This window comes from Tursiops truncatus, chromosome 4 (assembly GCF_011762595.2).
Source record: "Tursiops truncatus isolate mTurTru1 chromosome 4, mTurTru1.mat.Y, whole genome shotgun sequence".
NCBI lineage: Eukaryota > Metazoa > Chordata > Mammalia > Artiodactyla > Delphinidae > Tursiops > Tursiops truncatus.
Genome location: NC_047037.1, coordinates 61,710,360 through 61,732,582, shown reverse-complemented (window position 1 = coordinate 61,732,582; position 22,223 = coordinate 61,710,360). Strand labels below are relative to the sequence as shown.

The 22,223-nt window shown below is 35.9% G+C and overlaps 1 protein-coding gene across 3 annotated transcripts in view; it reads right to left on the bottom strand.

The window, feature by feature from the left end:
- VPS8 (VPS8 subunit of CORVET complex) overlaps positions 1 to 22,223 on the bottom strand; it is a 304,464-nt gene that overhangs the window by 94,734 nt on the left and 187,507 nt on the right. For 2 of the 3 annotated variants that reach the window (XM_073803975.1, XM_073803976.1), the window contains exons 37-41: positions 14,946 to 15,035; positions 14,348 to 14,390; positions 10,685 to 10,803; positions 6,219 to 6,300; positions 5,799 to 5,881 (exon numbers count right to left, since the gene is read on the bottom strand). In XM_073803975.1, coding sequence (XP_073660076.1) covers positions 5,799 to 5,881; positions 6,219 to 6,300; positions 10,685 to 10,803; positions 14,348 to 14,390; positions 14,946 to 15,035 — 417 coding nt within the window. The remainder of the gene's footprint in view (positions 1 to 5,798; positions 5,882 to 6,218; positions 6,301 to 10,684; positions 10,804 to 14,347; positions 14,391 to 14,945; positions 15,036 to 22,223) is intronic. The other variant, XM_019946111.3, reaches the window with a different exon arrangement.

The following is a 22,223-nucleotide window of genomic DNA, read 5'->3' as shown; positions in this document are numbered from 1 at the left end:
ACCTTGGGCTTTGTTTGTTCTTCTTTATTTAATTCCTTTAGGTGGTAGGTTAGGTTTATTTGGAATTTTTCTTGTTTCTTGAGGAAGGCCTGTATTGCTATGAATTTCCCTCTTAGGATTACTTTTCCTGCATCCCACAGATTTTGGAAAGTTGTGTTCCATTTGCATTTGTCTTGAGGTATTTTCTGATTTCCTCTTTGATTTCTGTTAATTTTTTATTTTGAGCAATTATAATGTGCCTTGTAGTTTTCTTCATGTTTTTGAGTTTGGGGTAACTGACCTGTGCTAACAGTTGTCAATAAATTTGGAAATTTTCACTTAATATTTCTTCAAATATTTTTTTCTGTTCCAACTCTATTTTCAGGACTCCAAGTACATGTATTTTGGGTCACTTGAAATTGTCCCACAGCTCACTGATACTCTGTTGTTTTTTTTTCCTGCTTCACTTTTCTCTAAGTATTTCATTTTGGATAGTCTGTATTGCTATGTCTTCAAATTCACTAATCTTTTGTTTTGGTGTCCCTGCCTGCTAACTCCAATATCCAATGTCATATCTGGGTTTTATTTTCTAACTTCTTTGCATACCTTTTAAGTTTTAATTCAATGTCATACATACACTGTAAAGTTTTACACTGTTGGAACCTAGATATTGTTGTATTCCTCAAAATATTTTTAAGCTTTGTTCTGGGATATAGTTAAATTACATGGCAACAGTCTGATCCTTTAGGTCTTGCTTTTAAGATTTGAAAGGCATGACAGGAGCTATGTTTAGTCTAGGGCTAACTGTTTCCCACTATTGAGTACTTCTGAGTACTCTACCCAATGTTCTGTGAATTATGAGTTCTTCTGATCTTATTGGTGAATAAGACTCTATTGTTGGCCCTGTGTGAATATGGGTATTATTCCCTCTAATCCTTTCAGGTGATTCTTTCCCTGGCCTAGGTAGTTTCCTCAGATCATGTACTTATACTTGAGGGAGGCCTTCTGATTGCTCCAGAGTTCTCTCTCTTCATACTTGCCCTAAAAACTCTGGTCACCTTGGTGTCTCTTGAATCTCAGCTCCATCTCCTCAAATCAATGAGTATGCTGGAAACTTCTTGGGATCCCCCTTCCTGCTATTGCTTGGAAACTCTCTCAGGACATTAAGCTGGGGCAAACATAGGGCTTATGTTGTTTATTTCCTGTCTCTAAGGAATTACTGTCCTGTACTGCCTGATATCCATTTCTTTGAAAACCACTATTTCATATATTTTATCCACTTTTTAGTTGTTGTAAGCAAGAGGATAAACCCAGTCTCTGATACTCCTCTTAGCCAGAAATGGAATTCCTCCATCCTTGACTTATATTCACTCTAGAAATATTTACTGAGTACCTATTATTTTTTGACAATTCTACCAAAAATTTAATATAAAAAATACCAATTTTACACAAATCCTTTGAGAATATAAAGGAAGCTGAAATGTTTCCATATTCATTTTATGAAGCCAGCATTGTCCTAAAATCAAATCCAGCAGAGACATAACAAAGAAAGAAAACCACAAAGATCCCTTATGAACATAATCATGAAAGTTTCTAACAAAATATTAGCAAACTGACTTCAACATTATATAAAAAGAGCAAAATGGAGTTTATTCCAGAAATGCAAGGATGGTTTGTTATCAAGAATCAATCAAAATAATGTACTATATTAGCAAAATAACCAAAGAGAATGTGAACATTTTAATATATGCAGAAAAATCATTCAACAAAATTCAACATCCATTCATAACAAAAACTCTCAGCAAACTACGAAGAACAGCAAATTTTCTCAACATGCATCTAATATGCAATTGATGAAAGAATTAACAATTCTCTCAAGATTAGGAAGAAGGCAAGGCTTGTCCATCTTCACCATCACTATTCAACACTATAGTAGAGGTCCTGACCAGCACAATAAGGTGAGAAAAAGATATTAAAATATAGATGGAAGGATAATATATAGATCAACAGATAGATATAGATAGAAAATAAAGAAATAGATTGGAATTAAATAAAAATGGCCTTTATTCATAGACATTATAATTATAAATGTAGAACATCTTATGTATAAATATCCTATTACAATTGACACCTTAAATTAAGAAATAAATGGAATACCATAGTCATGTATCGGACGACTCAAGATTTTTAAACCTTTAGTTCTCCCTAAATTCAATACATCACCATCAAAATAGCACCAGGTTGTTTTGTAGAGATTGAAAGACAATTTTAATATTTATATGGAAATGCAAAAGGCCCAGAATAGCCAAAACAATTTTTTTTAAACTCTGTGTTTAACTTTTTTTTTTTAAACGTCTTTATTGGAGTATAATTCCTTTACAATGGTGTGTTAGTTTCTGCGTTATAACAAAGTCTGAGTACCTATTATATGCCAGGTGCCTCTGGGTTAAGTGATGGTGATAGAGTACTAGCCAAAGTACAGTTTCATCTCTCAGGGTCCTTATGTTCTAATGGGAAATAAAAATAGGTAAACAACCTGATTCTTTAATGTTTCCTAGAACTCCATTTTATGCTAAAGTTCACCTAGTTTCAATAATTTAACTACCACTTCTATGTTGATGACTTCCAAATCTTCCGATCCACTTCTTACCTCTTCCTATAAAGTCCAGTCTTGTGTTCCCCCACTGCTCACTGTTAGCCACATGAAACTGAAATCAGGGGTTTACCTAGGTTCCTCTTGTGTTCCCCTACATCCAGTCAGTCAAAAAAGTTAAGTAGATTCTGTCAGCTAAGTAATTTCCAAGTCCATCTTCTCCTATCCAGTCTATGTAACTCATTTAACAAACTTCAGGTATCTATTACATTCTGGGTATTTCTATGCCTTCAGTTTTTATCCCTTCCAATTTATCCTATATAACACAGGCTGAGCCATCTTTCTAAAAAGAAACCTCTTTCCATCATTCCTCTGGTTAAAATACTTTAATGAGAATTTAGTGAATTTAAAATAAAATCCAAAGTCCTTACCACGGCTTACAAAGCAATTAAGGACAGTCTCTGCCTCTCAAATTTCAGCTCTGTGACTCACCTTTATTCTTGTCCTATGTTTCAAGAATACTTAAGCACTTGCAACTCCCCAGATGTACCGTGTTTTACCTCAAATTCTTTGTACATATAGTTCACTCTGCTTAGAGTAGTCCTATCTGTTTTTTACCCCTGATTCCTTTAGGCTCTGTAAGATTCAGTTCAGACATCCCCTCCTCCAGGAAATCTTTCCACAGTCTGTTTCATATATATACTTTTATTGGTACTCCTCTGGAGATATATATATAAATTCAGAAACCTAGCTCATTCTAACTTATTCAAAAAAAGATAATAACTGTAAAGGTACTGGGGTGTTTAAGGATCCAAGCAAAGGAATCAGGTAAGCCTTAAGAACTACAATGAGGGACTCAGATGCCATCAGTATTTTCTCTCCATGTTGTCTCCTCTCTTAGTGTCTTGAATCCTCTCCTTGTTATCTTCTCTCTTCTCCATGTATCTTGTCTATTCTCCTCTTTGTGTGTCTGCTTCATTGTTCTTTTCTCTGCAGATTAACTTTTTACTATTTCAGTTCATATGATGGAAAGGTAGTCACTATCAGCTCCTGAACTTTGTACCTTATATAAACCAGAGGACTGAAGATAAACTACTCATCTTTTCAATTCAGTTCTAAAATTTCCTGGAAAGGACACTGACTGGCCCCTCTTAGGCCAGCTGCTTACCCTGAGTCAATCAGACAGAGTCAAGAGGCAGGGTCATGCTTTCACCTGGCTGCTCCTGCTATAATCATGTGGACTAAAAGTGTACAGATGCAGAAGTAGCAATTACCCTACCTGGTGTTCAGAGAAGGTAATCCTTAAGGTGGCCAATATTACTTGCTCTTTAGAGCCGTGTGAATAGTTATATCAGATACTTTCTTGTCTCCCTTAAAACAGGCCTTTTAGGGCAAGAACTGTGCCTTTCTTTCATCTACACAGATAATAACCAAACAGGGTAACATATAATATATAAACCAATTAATAATTAACTTCTCAAAAGACCAGGGACTGAAACAAATGAAGGAGCTTACATGATATAATGGGAATGAGCTTAAATTAGCATTATCTGTGAAAGCAACTTGAAAAAATAAAAATCTCTATACAAATATAAGGTAGAGTTATCATTACAGTGATCACAAACATGCAAATAAGGAATTTAAGAATCAGCATACTCTCCTTATTAGTGTGACTTAACAATCACTGAAGGTGGAAAATGATAAGAACACAATTACAATAAATGCCAATATAACACAAAAATAAAGTTAAGACTTTCAAATATCAAAAGCCTTCAAGGATATGAGTCTGAAATACATTTTTTTAAAACATCATATGCTTATGCCAAGGTAAAAAATCAATTTATATTTATTATAGTTTATGGGTCAAAGTGTGGTTAAAGCTCAAAATAAAGCTAAATGCGCACGAGAGGGAAGACACTTTTGGCTTTAGGATTTCATTGTTTTCTAATTTACCTGGTAAATTAAAGTACTTCTGTCTTATTATGTATTACTTTACATATGATTAAAAACCTTATGACTAATATATTTTAGAATGGATATAAGAAAAGTAGTCTGTACCAAATTATTATTCAATTCATGATAAGGATCAATGAAATGATACGTGTGAAGATACCTTCTAAAGGATAACGTACAATGTGGTGAGAGACTGCTGGATGCAGTAGTCTTTATCAGCAAAGGTCCAGCTGCTTCATACCAGATCGGAAGGAGAGCTTGGAGAGTCTTAAAAAAGAGCTGAGAGGGACATTCTTGACTGGATAAAAATCATTTGAAAATTATGAAGATCAATGGCATCATATTACTGTCTGACTTTATTTTTTTCTTTCTTTTTGGTGTGTCTCTATCCTGGGTAAAGTAAGGGAAGACAAAATGGATTCTAAGGATAATTCCTGCTGTTTACCCAAGAATGTTCACAGATGTTTCTAAAAATATATCTTAGCATATTTTTAGTGCTCTCTTTTTGATGAAGTTGGAAAGGTTCGGGCCTTTTTGCTGAAGAAAACAGGCTGGAATGATGTTTCCTACAAAGACTTTGGACACAAAGCCAGCTAGAATCTATAGTAGGAGATGAGCTTTGGACAGAAAGTTTTAGAATGAGTTAGAAACCCTAAGTAACAAGATTAAAAAATGTCTATATTAACATAATTTTTACATTTCTCTCTCTCTCTCTTTTTTTTTTTTTTTTGTGGTACACGGGCCTCTCACCATTGTGGCCTCTCCCGCCGCGGAGCACAGGCTCTGGATGCACAGGCCCAGCGGCCGTGGCCCACGGGCCCAGCCGCTCTGTGGCATGCAGGATCCTCCCGGACCGGGGCACGAACCCGTGTCCCCTGCATCGGCAGGCAGACCCCCAACCACTGCGCCACCAGGGAAGCCCTACGTTTTTCTTTTTGATCTAAAAAGTATAATCAGCTGGAAGCAATGGTAATTCTCTCCCAGTTAGTACACCAAAAGGAAGCTTGTGTATCTGAATCCAAAGGTCACAGTGAACTGAAGCCTGCACCCCCTAACTGAAGGTTGCAAGTGTGTGCCAGGCAAACCCACATCACTGGAGTGCTAGGAAGGATTCAAGGATGAGAGTTGTAAGTTACATATTTCGTTAATGCCAAAAATCAGCTGCATTATGCTTGAGATCCATTTACACATTAGCCCAATTTGCTATTATTTATACATAACTAAAATATTAGTTAAAATTGATCAACACTGAATTTTCCCCCTTTCAACTCACCTGCAAGATTCTTTGCAAGATTGATGGAAGGGCAATAAATGCTGCCATGTTGTTTAGAACTTGCATGGTCAAAGATTTCAGAGCTGTTATAATAAAATGTCAATATTAAGGTTAGTTTAAAATAAGAGGTTTTTGTTTTTCCTGTAAGTCATAGGAATACAGCTTCCTAGAAACTTGGCTAACCAAGGCCAGTTTGATATTTTAAAGTTAACTGCTGGTAAGTTGCAAAGCTACTATTATCCAAGACAAATGATATAACTGGTGCCACAGAAAGCAGTGAACATGAAAAAATGAGATCAACAGTACAGTATGATTTCATTAAGGAAAATAATAAAAATACGATGCTGGGAGAGGTATCAAAATGACAATCATCAGCAGATAGAAATTGGGGGACAGTATAGGTGGACACTATGACCTTACCTTCAGAGTGCAGATGAGGTGCAGCTGAACTAGACAGCTTCTGAGGTGCCATCATTGCCTCCAGTAATGGAAACCAGAGTGCCTATAATGGCAGAGGAGACCAAAGGAAAACAAAAGTACTCTGTTGTTTTTAAGAACAACTAACATCAGCTTAGTGTTTCACAGGTTGAAATGTACTTCTCACATACATTTGCTGGTAAAAATTAGAAAAAGAAAAGATGGAACACTTGACTGGGAAGAGAAAAGACAGTAAAAAAGCAAAGACCACAGCCAGAACAGATATCTTTATCATGCACCTTGGGAAAATAAGGAAGCTGAAGTTAAGTAAGTCTAGACCTTGGAACTGCAAATCTTCTGTGTCTCAGAAAAGGGTAGGTTCAAAGGAGCCAGAGCAGAGCCTCAGGCTACGTTCTTAAATGTTTCACTGACACAGTCTAAACGGCCCTATGTACCGCAGAAGGGAATAAAGAACTCTCCCACAACTACCCTCCCCCCATTTCTCATCAGCTATGTCAAGCAAGATAAATAAATACAGTTAATCCAAAGTTTTCTCCTATATCAAGCATTATTTTGTTATTTCCTCAGTCATCACTGACTAAGAAGTGGAAGTTAACATTATTTCAATTAACATTTCCAATCACGTCATGACATAAATGAACAGATCTAACATTTATTTATTCCTATTACGTAGGGCACTGTATTAAATGCTTTACATACATTTTGTCGTTTCAATCTCATGATAACCTTATACAGTAAGCATTATCTTTACTGGAGATCAGATGCTGAAGCTTAGAGAAGTTGAGTAATTTGCCAATGATTATACACTGCCATATGTGCATCATATGTGTTCTTCCTAAGCCTTAGGAAAAATCTTCATCATCAAAAATCAAACTAATACATTTTAAAATTTCAAGCATATTTTCCTGTTGGGTAATGATTTACAAAGGCCTTATTTCACCCAGTATCTTGGGAGAAACCTATTCCTGCAAACATCCAAGAGGTATGGAAAAAAAGTCAGTATTGACAAAACAGGACAAGCATGGTTAAGGGGACAGGCTAATGGTCCGGTGACTTTCCCACGGGGTGACTTCCACTGAAGAGCTCTACAAGGAAGCCCTTATCTGCCCCCATTTGAGGTTTTCTAAGGCCAGGATTTTATGTACTTTTTTTTTAACAGTATTTCTTCAAATTCTTAAGATACTGGTTTTAACTATGTTGTGTACTGGCAATTCTTTATTTTATTGAAATTTTAATTTATCTAGTATTCATGAATTTTTAATCTTGTATTTTATTCTTGGATGGCTTTACTTAGCTTGTGTTTTCGTTGCCTATTTCAATTTGTTTTTACAACCACATCATTTATTTCTATGTATTTTTATAGTCTTTTAATTTAACTGTATATGGTATACCTAATTTTTACCTTTTGGTTTTTATATTTATTATATTTAGAAATTTGATTAAAAATTTTTCTTATTTAGTCCAGAAATTTTAGAAGAATTACCTTTTTAAAGGTTACTTTATGCTTGGTTTATAAATAGCAGACTGGGGGAAGCATGGTTGCAGAGATAATAGCCATGGGAAGTGTTCATACCCTAGAGAAATTGTTCTTCTTCAATTAAATCTCCACATTAACCTGAAATATACGGTAGACACCTTTTAAATATTTTGTCTCTCTTGCTCTTTAATGTTGGTTCTTAAAATGTTAACGTGGATAAACTCTAAAAACCCACAGGCTAAAATAACAATCCATGATAATGACAATCCTAACCCCTGAGAGCAACACAACTGAACCTGAATTACTTTCTCATGTTACATAATCAACAGCTTTCTTTTTCAGGGAATTATGTGCATAAGAAAGCCATATTCTTTATTTATGCAATCACTGGACACTGGGGTAGACAGACGTACAAAGTAGGACAGGTATAGATTCTACCTAGGGAAGGACTGACAACCCGATTTCCTGCAGTCTAACTTTAAGGAAATACTCCATGACATTAAATCTTCTGAAGAAACTTTTGGAAACAGATATTACAGACAATTCATTATCAAGCTTTTGGATACTTCAAATTTTCTAGTGAGATTAGGGTCGGTGGCAGCAGCTCTTGTTCTCACTCTCTCCAAACCAAAAAAAAAGCAAAGAGGAACAGGGGAAACAACCATGAAAATCCCCCAAAATTAATGTTTGCTATTACATAAAGTCAGTTCAGCATTTTCACAAAAATAGTATTTACATAAAAACTAACATGCAGTGTTTTTATTGTTGCTATGAACGTTGTTCAGAAAAGAAGCAAAAACCAGTTGTTGGAGGGTGGGGGGGAGTAGAGAGTGGTGTGAGAGGCATGTGTGTGTGTCTAAGAGAGGAAGAGACAGATTCCAACTCAGATATATTTTTAGACAAAAAAATACAGAATAAATTACCCTTTCACCACATCAAAGGAAGCCTTAGTCCTGTCTCTGATTAAGAGATAAGAGTTCAAATATAGTCAGAATAATCCCTAGAGTTCTGGAGGCATGAATTTTATATCTAATTCTACCATTAATATATGTGAATCTGGACATACTTCAGCTTATGTGAGCCTAAATGGCTCTATTTATAAAACAATGACAATTTATAATTGTCATTTTTCCTTAAATTTTCCACGAGAAGAAGGAAGAATATCAAATAGATGTTAGGGAGGAGACAGAAGGGTTGAAAAATATTTATGTATATTTATGTATAAACATAGCTTTAATAGTTTTACCCTCTTGTGTTTTTCTATCAAAATATAACCATGTCCAAATGCAGACAGTCAGCCAAAAGATAAATGAAAACAAAAACTTAGGAATGGAAAAATCAGGGCAAAAGGAATGTTGTGAAGCCCATAATCCATTTAAATAAAGATTGAACAACTATGGGAATTGTGGATACAGAAAAGAATGTATTGTTAACCTTAATGAGGTAAAATAACATAACTAACTAAAATTGAGAGGGGTGGAGAAGGGAGGCTGGAGCAAGTGTGTATGAGTTCATGTAAACTTCCTTACTGGTCGGACATCATAGATATTATAAAAACCAAAATGTAATTATAAACGATACTTCTAATCTATTAACAGTTATTTAGATTTTTTCAACTTCAGGGAGACTTATTAACAGATAGTGTATTGAAGAACTATTTATTTGAATTTCAGAATTTCCTCAGTTTTACATAAGCTTCCTAAATGAGATTAAATACTATATTTTTAAAGCAAGCATTATTTGATTCAATTTTTCTAAAACTATGTTAACCTAGGTAGATAAAAAATATCTAGAGTGATATTCACCAAATGATAATGACGGTTATTTCTGGGTGATAAGATGGATACAGGGTAATTTTTTTAAACAACCCTCTGTGTAACTTTCTGTATTGCGGGATTTAAAAAAATAATGGGTATGTATCATTTCACTCAAAGTTTTTAAATAAAAAAACCACATCTATTATATAAATGTGTTTGTTATATACAATTTATATTCTAAAGGGTATTCAAAATTTATGACCTTAAAAAAACCCTTGACAAAAACATAAAGGAGAAATTTTACCCATCTCATAAGAACAGAAACATACCAAGTTTATCATTTTCATTGGAACATGTATGGCAAACTATATATGAAAAATTTACCCTGCTTCCCATTCCAGAAGCCCAGGCAGTGGAAGGAGGCCAGGTGGTGTTAAGTCAGAGGCCAGAGCCTGGAGGGGCAGGCGCAGTCATGCCATACATATCACACCGCTAACTTTACTTCTTAAAACTACTGCACAATTTAGCTGTCAAGTTGCATCTCGCCCCCTTGGTTTCTGCTTCATTGCTGTAACTCCCACCCGCCCCACGTGCTCTACTATATCTCCTTCAGCTCTGCGTTCTCCCTTTTTGCAGTCTCGAATCTGTTACAGACGTGGTTCCAACCTTGGCTGCACAGTGGAATCATGTGGGAAGCCTTAAAACATACTGATGACTGCGGCCCAGTCCCAAAGACTATAATTTAATTGATCTCAGGTACAGTCTGGGATTTTTCAAAGCTCCCCATGTGACTCTTATGTGCGGCCAAGGATGAGAACTACTGCACCGTAGCCTTCTTGACCTTTTTCAGCTTTCTCTGTATCCCTTGAGGCTTTTCCTCTAGTGCTTCACGCTCCCCTTATCCACGGGGAACGGTACAGATGATAAATGGACGACACAACCGCAGTACCACTACACGGAATACACAAAAACTCAGTCCAAAGAGAACAAGGACATCTAGTATTCACACACCTAAATTTTGCAGCACAGCCAAATCTAAGAATATAAAGCCTTTTGCGAGAACAAAGCAGACAGGCACTCCTCATAATAACTTTAGGAGTCTTATACTCCTGGGAGCACTGAACTCAGGTAGCTGAGAGGGCAGTGGAAATAGAACGAATTCCTAGTTTCAGACCAGAACAGATTTTTAAAAGCCTCTGTAGTCACTCTCCTACCTCTCTCTGCTGCTGGTTCAAATTATGTGAATTTCTCTGGCAAAGGGCAATTGTCTCCACCATGGTCTCTTCAACATTCTTCAGTGAGGGATCCTCTTTGGTATCTAGATTCAGAAAAACTGTTAACATCACTCAAGGGTATATTACTGATAATCTCAAAGCTTCTGTAAAAAATTAAACAATTTTTTCTCTGCATACTTTGTTTTCTATGATATAATCATGTATGAGACCTGATACCAAACTTCAGTAGATAAAAAGTAGGTAGTTCTTTGCAACAGTTTTCCATATAAATGTCTGACATTCCTAGGACAGAGAGAGCACATCATACTTAGCATTTTAATATGCTTTAGCTATGGAAAATCCCCAACCATTTATCCGTGGATTAGTTAATAGAAAGATTATCTTTTATCTTTCTTGCTCTACCATTTCTTCCTCTATTTCTTAAATGTATGTATTTCTCCAAGATACTATCTCAGGCCCTTTTCTTTTCATTTTTTCCAATAATTTCAGCCACTCTTCTGGTTTTAATTCCTATATCCTTGCTAATAATTTTCAAATATACACCTCCAGCCCTACAGGTTGAATTTTCATAATCTGCAGGTTGAATTTTCACCAGGCTCTAGGACATCTATCTCTACATGGACATCCTGCAGTCACTTTGAACTTTATATGTGCAAAACCCAACCCATTTTTCTTACTTCAAATCTGCTCCTCCCCCTACATTTCCAAACTAAGTTAGTAGAACCATGACCTTTAAGTCAACCAGTTTATAAATCTTCACCATCTTTGATGCTTTCACCTGTACATTCAAATAAATTGTTAATTTTGTTAATTCTACTTCCACACTCTCATATACCCGCTACTTTACCAGAGTGGAGCCCTTCATCACCTCGTTTGCACTACTGCAGCAGCCTCTAAATTAACTTTTGACTTCCAAATCTTGCCTTCCTCATTCCCTTTTATACTGTCACTACAGTTCTCTTAAGCACAAGTCCAAACATATGAGTCTCATGCACAAAAACTATCAAAGACTTCTAATTTTTACAAAGAGAATGTCAACAAACCTCTGATCCTAAGTAGACACAGTAAACATCCTGGTGCATCTTCCCAGCCTCGGTACTCTTATATCACCAGATTATTTCCTCCTCCCCAAGGTTACTAGCCAGGCACTTTCATGCTCATGTCCTCCTCAGCCCAGAAGACCCTTTCCTTGCTTTTGTCTATCAAATTCCTATTCATCATTCCAATCGTGATTACTTCAAAGGTCACATCTTCCAGAAAAGAATCTCAGTTACAGGTAGTTCCCCAATTTTCCACGACCCTTTGCCACTCTCACTGTACCTTTTTTATAGTATTTGATTCTACATGCATTAGAGGTTTTTATTTACATATCTGTCTCCTTCAAGAGACTGTAGCTCTTTGGGTGAGGACTGTGTTTTAGCCATCTGTGTATCACCCACAGAAACTAGCCCAGTGCTGTGCAATTACCAAATCCTTCAAAATTCTTAAGCACACTGTCAAAATTGAATCTGACAGTAAATGGCAGTTATGAGACTATTACTGAGAAATTTACCTTCATTGGAATTTAAGGAATTGGCTTCCCTACACATATCACCTGCAAATTACTGTAGTGATTTGGGGGAAACATTCTTCTTACTTTTCCCACAATCCTTCATGTAATGTCTATAAAAATTATTCTCGTAACAGTAAATTGAAAGAGAAAATGCCATAAATGCAACAAATCTAATAGTCAAATTGACTGAACGTATACTAAAGCACAAAAACAATAATTAAATGTTTAGTTGGACTAAATATAGAAAAGTCAACCAACTGTTATGGAAGTTCCAGAAACAAATAATATATGGAGAATCAGGGTAAAGGTGTTTAGGGGAATGTGTGGGCTAAGGGGTCCAAGAAATGTGTTAATGGGTTAAAAAGGTAAAACAATCTAAAAATCACCTATTAAGTGTTTCTCTGAACTTTGGGAGGGATATTTTGAAAATGTCAAGTAATAGGAAAACAAATAATCCAATTCAAAAGTGGACAAAGCGGGGCTTCCCTGGTGGTGCAGTGGTTGAGAGTCCGCCTGCCGATGCAGGGGACATGGGTTCATGCCCCGGTCCGGGAAGATCCCACATGCCGCGGAGCGGCTGGGCCCGTGAGCCACGGCCGCTGAGCCTGCGCATCCGGAGCCTATGCTCCGCAACGGAAGAGGTCACAACAGTGAGAGGCCCGCGTACCGCCAAAAAAAAAAAAAAAAAAAAAAAAAAAAGAAAAAGTGGACAAAGGATATGAATAGACATTTCTCCAAAGAAGATACAGAAATGGCCAATAAGTCTAAGAAAAGATGCTCAACATCACCAATCATTAGGGAAATGCAAATCAAAACCACAATGAGATGCTACCTCACACTCATTAGGATGGCTACTACCAAGAAAACAGAAAATAAAAGTGTTAGTGAAGATGTGGAGAATTTGGAACCCTTGTGCATTGCTGGTGAGAATGTAAAATGATATTGTCATTATGGAAAACAGTATGGTGGTTTCTCAAAAAATTAAAAATAGAATTACCATTTAACTCAGTAATCCCACTTCTGGGTATACACCGAGAAGAACTGAAAGCAGGGACTCAAAAAGATATTTCTACACCCACGTTCATAGCAGCATTATTCACAATAGTCAAAAGGTGGAAGCAACCAAGTGCCCATTGATAAATGAATGGAAAAACAAAATGTAGTATATACATAAAACAATATTATTCAGTCTTAGAAATGAATAAAATTCTGCATGTGCTACAACATGGATAGATCCTGAAGACTTTATGCTAAGTGTAATAAGCTAGACACAAAAGGACAATTACTGTTTGATTCCACTTATGAGATACACAGAGTAATCAAATTCAAATTCATCAAGTCAGAAAGTAGAATGGTGGTTACCAGGGGCTGTGTGGGGAGGAGGGAATTAGGAGTAATTGTCTAATGGGTACAGAGTTTCAGTCTGGGATGCTGAAAAGGTTCTGGAGATGGATGGTGGTGATTATTGCACAATGATGTGAATGTACTTATTGCCAATGAACTGTAAACTTAAAAATGGTTAAAATGGTGAATTTTACGTTATGTTTATTTTACCACACTTTTACAAAATAAATAACTTTTTTTTAGTATCAAGGAATATAATAGGAATTACATATCTATCTATGACAAAGCCATTCAAGATTTTAAACTGTTTCAAGTTTTACTGCTTTCTGCTAAAATTATATAAATTCAATACAGAAACACTGATTATTACTTACTGATTAGAAGCTCTGCTTTGCTGTTGTTCAGCACATTATAGTAATTTTTAAGATGTTAGTTATGTACCTCATTTATAATAACCAAAACATAAGTACAGAAATATAACTAAAACATTAATCAAGACCAGTGAAGACTACCTAATTTTCTGTCCAATGACCTCTACTGACAATTAGCACTGCAAAACTACAGTGGTTTATATTACTTCCTATTATGAGCCCTTGAAAACAAGCCAAAATTGGGATCAATGTCAGATAAACAGTAACATGCAGATCAATGTGATTATTACTTAATAAATACAGTTTATCATTTAATATCTTTTAAAACATGGGGCCCATGGAAAAAGAAATTGTGAATTACACTCGAGAACTTACTTTCATCTTGATGTGTTATCTCTTGAAGTTTGCTTTGTAGTCTCTAGGAGGTAAAAGGAACACTTTATATTTCTAATCCACCAATACCTGAATTACCATATTTTAAAGGTAAACTCCAAGAAACAACAAGGTTATTAAGAATGATCTCTGCCATTCAGAAGAGAACTGTTGTGTATATAGAAAGCACAGGGCTTCCCTGGTGACACAGTGGTTAAGAATCTGCCTGCCAGTGCAGGGGACACGGGTTCAAGCCCTGGTCCAGGAGGATCCCACATGCTGTGCAGCAACTAAGCCCATGCGCCACAACTACTGAGCCTGTGCTCTAGAGCCCGCATGCCACAACTACTAAGCCTTGGGATTAGTATCATGTGGCATACTGGTGTATCATGACATGCATGATAAAAATATTTAGAGATAAAATGTACAAAAAAAATGTACTGTTGTCTGCAGCTTACTTTGAAACATAAGAAATTAAGATGGATTGACAAAAACTTACACAATGCTGTATGTCAAATTTATCTCACGAAGAAAAGATGGATTGATAAATGGGTATAGGGCTAGACAGAAACATGACAAAGCAAATACAGTAAAATGTTACCTTTAGCATTATTAAGAAGGCACCATGAATATCTCCTTTCTTTTCTAATAGATAAGCAGTGACTTCATGAAGTTGATACTTCTGGGTAATCTAGGAAAGAAGAAAAGATAAAGCTTTTTTGCTCAAAAATCTTGTTTGTGGAGTCAGAAGGTCCTATTAAGGATGAAAAATAACCCTATGACAGTAAATAGTGAATTCATACCCTAGTAGTATGCTGCTTTACAGTATAACATGCAAATATTTGACTTTCTAGTCTTCGAGTGGCCCATTTGGGACTCTGACTGAACCAAGGTCACTCATTTTTTTTCACTTATTTATTTAAAGAGTTGTTACGCACCTGAATCAGGTATATCCATTGCACAAATGGTAACATGTATACATAAATAGTAATAATATACACCAGAAATTGATAAGTGTAATTATTCACAAAATGACAATGAAAACTCTATACATTAGCTTGTGGGATCTTAATGAAAATTAATAAACTAAGAGTTTCTAATAAGTAAAAAAGAAATGCCAGTTAAGCTAAGGTAAAAGAAAGAAAATAAGTACAGAAAACAATGTCATGGAAAGAAACAACAGAGAAACAATAGCGAGGTTTAAAAGAAAATCCTAAATTAGTCTTTTCTTTTTTTTTTAAACATCTTTATTGGAGTATAATTGCTTTACAATGGTGTGTTAGTTTCTGCTTTACAACAAAGTGAATCCGTTATACATGTTCCCATATCTCGTCCCTCTTGCGTCTCCCTCCCTCCCACCCTCCCTATCCCACCCCTCTAGGTGGTCACAAACCACCTAGCTAAATTAGTCTTTGAAAAGACTAATAACATAGAATAAAACTTTCTTAGGAGTAAGAAAAAAAGAGAGGCACAAATAACATATTATAGGTTAACAGATCAAAGGAGGAAAACGTAATCATTTCAACAAATGCAGAAAAAGTATTTAGTAAAATGCAGCACCCATTTTTGACAAAAATAAAAACAATACGAAACACTCTAACCCAAACTGGTAATGGCACTTGTCTAGGTTAATAAGAACTATCTATCAAAATCTGACAGTAAACACCATATTTAACATAAAATGTGAGACACATCTCCTTTTAAATAAGGAACAAGGAGAGAACGCATACTATCGCTGCCTCTGTTCAATAATATCCCAGAGCTCCTAGATATCTGATGAGGGAATGAGAAAAGTATAAGACTGGAAAGAAAGAAAAAACACTACCATTATTCTCAGAAAAAAATATTGTCATAAAAAAATCTAGAAAATATTTGAATGAAAAAAGAATTCAGCCTGGTTGCTAGATATAAGACACTAAACAAAAATTAATAACATATACCAGCAGTAACCAATTTTTAAAAAGTCATTTCAAAAAATTTCCTTTTAGAAATTTCATTTCTAATGAGCCTGAGTAAACATGGAGGGAGTGGAGCCCACCTCACACCATGGCCCTGCATCTAGCCAGAGCAGAGAGAGCCACTGCAGATACTAGCATGCATGCCTGTACTTGGGAGGGAGCAGAGGCTGCTTGGACTATAACCCTTCTTCCAGCCCCGTCAGAGACTGTCACTGCCTGCACACAAATATGTGCAAGCACTAGGGAAGGAGTGGAATCAACTCAGGCCCTTGTCCTGCCTCCAGCTAGGGTGGAGACTGCCATTGCTGGTACAACTGCACAAAGGTAGAAGTGGAAACAGCTTATTAGTGTGGTTCCTACTGCTCTGGTCCTGACCCTGCCTCTACCCAATGTGCGCATACCAGGGAAGAAGTGGAACAAGTTTAGAAGTGCAGCCCCAAACCCTTAGGTCCCAGCCATATCCCCAACCATGGCGAACACCACCATCACACTGGGAAGAAGCCCAACTTGCTCAAAGATCCTGCTCCAGACCCTTAGGCCTCGGCACCACCCCTTAAATAAGGCAGTGACTCTAGCCCTACATGCCAGCAATACAGTGCCTTGTAGCACATAATAGGGAAAGATGCAGCCTATGCTCACTTTAAAATTAGCTCTTCCACCAATGCCACTGGGGACAAGCAGACTTCATAGAGATGCTCCCACATATGGACATGCCTTCAAGACTGGGATATGGAACTGTTTCACATAATCTCACACAGAAGAACAGAGAATGTCAAGCAAGATATAAAAAGAGAGGAATATGTTTCAGATGAAAGAAAAAGGTAAATTCATTAAGGAGGTGGGAAACAAATTTAAAAAGTGATAAATAATTTACCTAGAAAGAGTTCAAAGCATTAGTAATAAAATGCTAACTGAACATGGGAAAATAATGGATGAACACAATGATAACTGCAAAAAAGAAATAGAAAATATATAAAAGAATGATCAAATCTCAAGAATACAATAACTGAAATTTAAAATACACAAGAAGGAGTTAACAACAGAATGAAAAATAAGTTAAAACTGACACGGGTGAAATACAAAGAACCATAAGACACTATTACAAACAACTCTATGCCAATAAAATGTATAACCTAGAAGAAATGGACAAATTCTTAGAAAGATACAACCATCCAAGACTGAACCAGGAAGAAATAGATAATATGAACAGACAAATCACAAGTACTGAAATTGAAACAGTGATTTAAAAACTTCCAACAAACTGAAGTCCAGGTCCCAGTGGCTCCACAGGTGAATTCCATCAAACATTTAGAGAAGAATTAACACCTATCCTTCTGAAACTCTTCCAAAATACTGCAGAGGAAGGAACATTCCCAAGCTCATTCCATGAGGCCCCCATCACCCTGATACCAAAACCAGACAAAGGTACCACAAAAAAAGAAAATTACAGGCCAATACCACTGAGGAATATAGACGTAAAAATACTCAAGAAAATACTAGCAAACTGAATCCAACAATACATTAAAAGGATCATACACTATGATCAAGTGGGATTTATCCCAGGGATGCAAGGATTCTTCAGTATCCACAAATTAATCAATGTGATACACCACATTAACAAACTGAAGAATAAAAACCATATGATCGGGACTTCCCTGGTGGTGCAGTGGTTAAGAATCCACCTGCCTATGCAGAGGACATGGGTTCGAGCCCTGGTCCAGGAAGATCCCACATGCCGTGGAGCAGCTAAGCCCATGTGCCACAACTACTGAGCCTGAGCCCACGAACCACAACTACTGAGCCCGCGTGCCACAACTACTGAAGCCCATGCACCTAGCATGCTCCACAATGAGAAGCCACCACAATGAGAAGCTCGCGCACTGCAACCAAGAGTAGCCCCCACTCACCACAACTAGAGAAAGCCCACGGCACAGCAACGAAGACCCAACATAGCCAAAAATAAATAAATAACCATATGTCATCTCAATAGGTGCAGAAAAAACTTCTGACAAAATTCAACGCCCATTTATGATAAAAAAAAACTCTCTAGAAAGTGGGCATAGAGGGAACTTACCTCAACATAATAAAGGACATACATGAAAACCACACAGCTAACATCATTCTCAATGGTGAAAAGCTGAAAGCGTTCCCTCTAAGATCAGGAACAAGGCAAGGATAACCACTGTCAACACTTCTATTCAACAAGTTTTGGAAGTCCTAGCCACAGCAATCAGAGAAGAAAAAAGAAATAAAAAGAATCCAAATCGGAAAAGAAGAAATAAGACCATCACTGTTTGCAGATGAAATGATACTATCCGTAGAAAATCCTAAAGATGCTACCAGAAAACTATTAGAATGCATCAATGAATTTGGTTAAGTTGCAGGATACAAAATTAATACACGGAAATCTTTTTCATTCTTATACATAACAATGAAAGATCAGAAAGAGAAATAAAGGAAAGAATCTCATTTACCATCACATCAAAAAGAATAAAATAACTAGGAATAAAGCTACCTAAGGAGTCAGAAGACATATACTCTGAAAACTATAAGATGCTGATGAAAGAAATCGAAGATGACACAAACAGTTGGAAAGATATATCATGTTCTTGGATTGAAAGAATCAATATTGTCAAAATGACTATACTACCCAAGGCAATCTACATATTTAATGCAATCCCTTTCAAATTACCAATGGCATTTTTCACAGAACTAGAACAAAAAATTATAAAATTTATATGGAAACACAAAAGACCCCAAAGAGCCAAAGCAATACTGAGAAAGAAAAACAAAGCTGGAGGAATCAGACTCCCTGACTTCAGACTACAGTACAAAACAACAGAAATCAAAACAGTATGGTAGATCAATGGAACAGGATAGAAAGCCCAGAAATAAACCCATGCACATATGGTCAATTAATCTACAACAAAGGAGGCTAGACTATACAATGGACAAAAGACAGTCTCTTCAGGAAGTGATGCTGAGAAAACTGGACAGCTACATGTAAAAGAATGAAATTAGAACATTCTCTAACACCATACACAAAAATAATCTCAAAGTGGATCAAAGACCTAAATGTAAGACCAGACACTATAAAACTCTTAGGGGAAAACATAGGCAGAACACTCTTTGACATAAATCTTAGCAATATTTTTTTGGCTCCGTCTCCTAGAGTGATGGAAATGAAAACAAAAATAAACAAATGGGACCTAATTAAACTTAAAAGCTTCTGCACAGCAAAGGAAACCATAAACAAAACAAAAAGACAACCCACAGAATGAGAGAAAATATTTGCAAACAAAGTGACTGACAAAGGATTAATCTCCAAAACCTACAAACAGCTCATGTGGCTCTATGTCAAAAAAACAAACAACCCAATCAAAAAATGGGCAGAAGATCGAAACAGAGATTTCTCCAAAGAAGACACACAGATGTCCAAAAAAGCTCATGAAAAGATGCTCAACATCACTAATTATCAGAGAAATGCAACTCAAAACTACAATGAGGTATCACCTCACATAGCTTAGTATGGCCATCATCAAAAAGTCTACAAACAATAAATGCTGGAGAGGGTGTGGAGAAAAGGGAACCCTCCTACACTGTTGGTGAGAATGTAAATTGGTACAACTGCTATGGACAACAGTATGGAAGTTCCTTACAGAACCAAAAATAGAACTACCATATAATCCAGCAATCCCACTTCTGGCCATATATCCTGAGAAAACCATAATCTAAAAAGATACATGCACCCCAATGTTCGTTGCAGAGCTATTTACAATAGCCAAGACATGGAAGCAATCTAAATGTCCATCAATAGAGGAATGGATAAAGAAGATGTGATACATATATACAATGGAATATTACTCAGCCATAAAAAAGAATGAAATACTGCCATTTGTAGAAACATGGGTCGACCTAGAGATTATCATACTAAGTGAAGTAAGTCAAACAGAGAAAGACAAATATCATATGATGTCACTCATATGTGGAGTCTAATTTAAAAATGATACAAATGAACTTATTTACAAAACAGAAACAGACTCACAGACTTCAAAAACAAACTTATGGTTACCAAAGGGGAAACGTGGGGGCGTGTGGGGGGATAAATCAGGAGCTTGGGATTAACACATACACACTACCGTACATAAAACAGATAACCAACAAGGGCCTACTGTATGACACAGGGAACTCTACTCAATATTCTGTGATATTAATAACCTATATGAGAAAAGAATCTAAAAAAGAATGAATACATGTATATGTATAACTGAATTACTTTGCTGTACATATGAAACTAACACAACATTGAAATCAACTATATTCCAATAAAATTTTTTTTTAAATTTCCTTTTACAACGTTAACAAAAAGTATCTAAGAACAAATTGAGGAAAATGTGCAAGAGCCTTATGTAAAGTATTATATTTTATAACTTTAGTTATAAAACCTCACCAAAGTGGGTAAAAGGCATTTCAAAAAGACAACCATGTTCCTGAATGTGAAGACCATAAGATGTCAATCCTCCCTGAATTAATCTATAAATTCAATGTAGTTTTCATCAAAATCCCAGAAGAATATGTTATTTTTATAGGAATGTGACAATGTGATTCCTAATTTTATGCGAAATAGTAAGAGGCCAAGAGTAGCCAAAGAATTTTAAAGAAAAAGAATGAGGAGGGAAGACTCTTCTTCCAAATAATAAAGCTTATTTTAAAGCTGTGTTAATTAAAATATGTGCCATGGGTATAGGGAAAGACAAATGACCAAAAGAATAGAACAGAATTCACATTCTGTGTATATTTGGGAGTTTGGTGTACAGCAGTATGGCATTATAAATAAGTGAAGAAAGGACAAGAAAATGCCACATGGACCATTAGCCATCCACATGGAAAAAAAATATAAATCCCTCTCTTGATCTGTTTACAAAAATAAATTCCAGATGGATTAAAAGCCTAAATGAAAAAAGCCAAACTATAAAACTCATATAAGAGGATATCCTTAATGCCATTAAATTAGGAAAGGAAATAAAAGTCACACACACAAAATTTTAACGTTAAAGGAAAAGACTGATAAATTAAAATAGAAGTCACTAAAAACCAAGTTAAAAGACATGCCATGATAGACTGGAAGAAGGCATCTCCAACATATAAAATCAACAAAGGACTAGAGATCCAGAAATTAGAAAGAACTTCTAGAAATCAGTAACAGAAGGGCAAAACCTCAATAGGAAACTGGGCAAATGACATGAATGGATAATTCAGAGAAAAGAAAACCCAAAGTGTCATTAAAGATATGGAAAGATATGCAGTGTTATGAGTAAGCAATGATAATCATCACACTGGCAAAAATTAAGAAGTCTAAAAATACTAGAAATCAGCAAGGATGTGGAAAAACAGCAAATTTCAAATACTGATGATGAGACTGGAAACAAATAAATCAACTTGGTAATATGAACAGAATTAAGCTACTGTATTGTCTAAAGAATTCCACTTCCAGGCATACTACTTAGAGAAATCTCAGATGGGCACAAAGAAGGCATGTACAAAGATGTCCAAAGTAGCATTGTTTATAATGGCAAAAGACTGGAAACACTCTGAATGTCTGTAAATAGGAAAATATATAAACTGTGGCACAGTCATTCAATAGACTATTATATGATCATTAAATTGAATGAACTAGAGCTATATGTATTAAAAACTGAAAGATAAAAAATTAATAAAAAAGAAATTTGCAATAGGATATTACTGTATGATACCATTAATACAAATTTTAAAAACATACAGAACTGTACCTTGTGTTATATAGGTAAATTCATATACAGGAAAAATTTTTAAAACGGATGGGAAGGATAAACTTCCCATCTTCAGGTTGGCGGTAACCTCAGGTGAGACATGACAGATAAAGGATGCTTTATTTCTAAAAC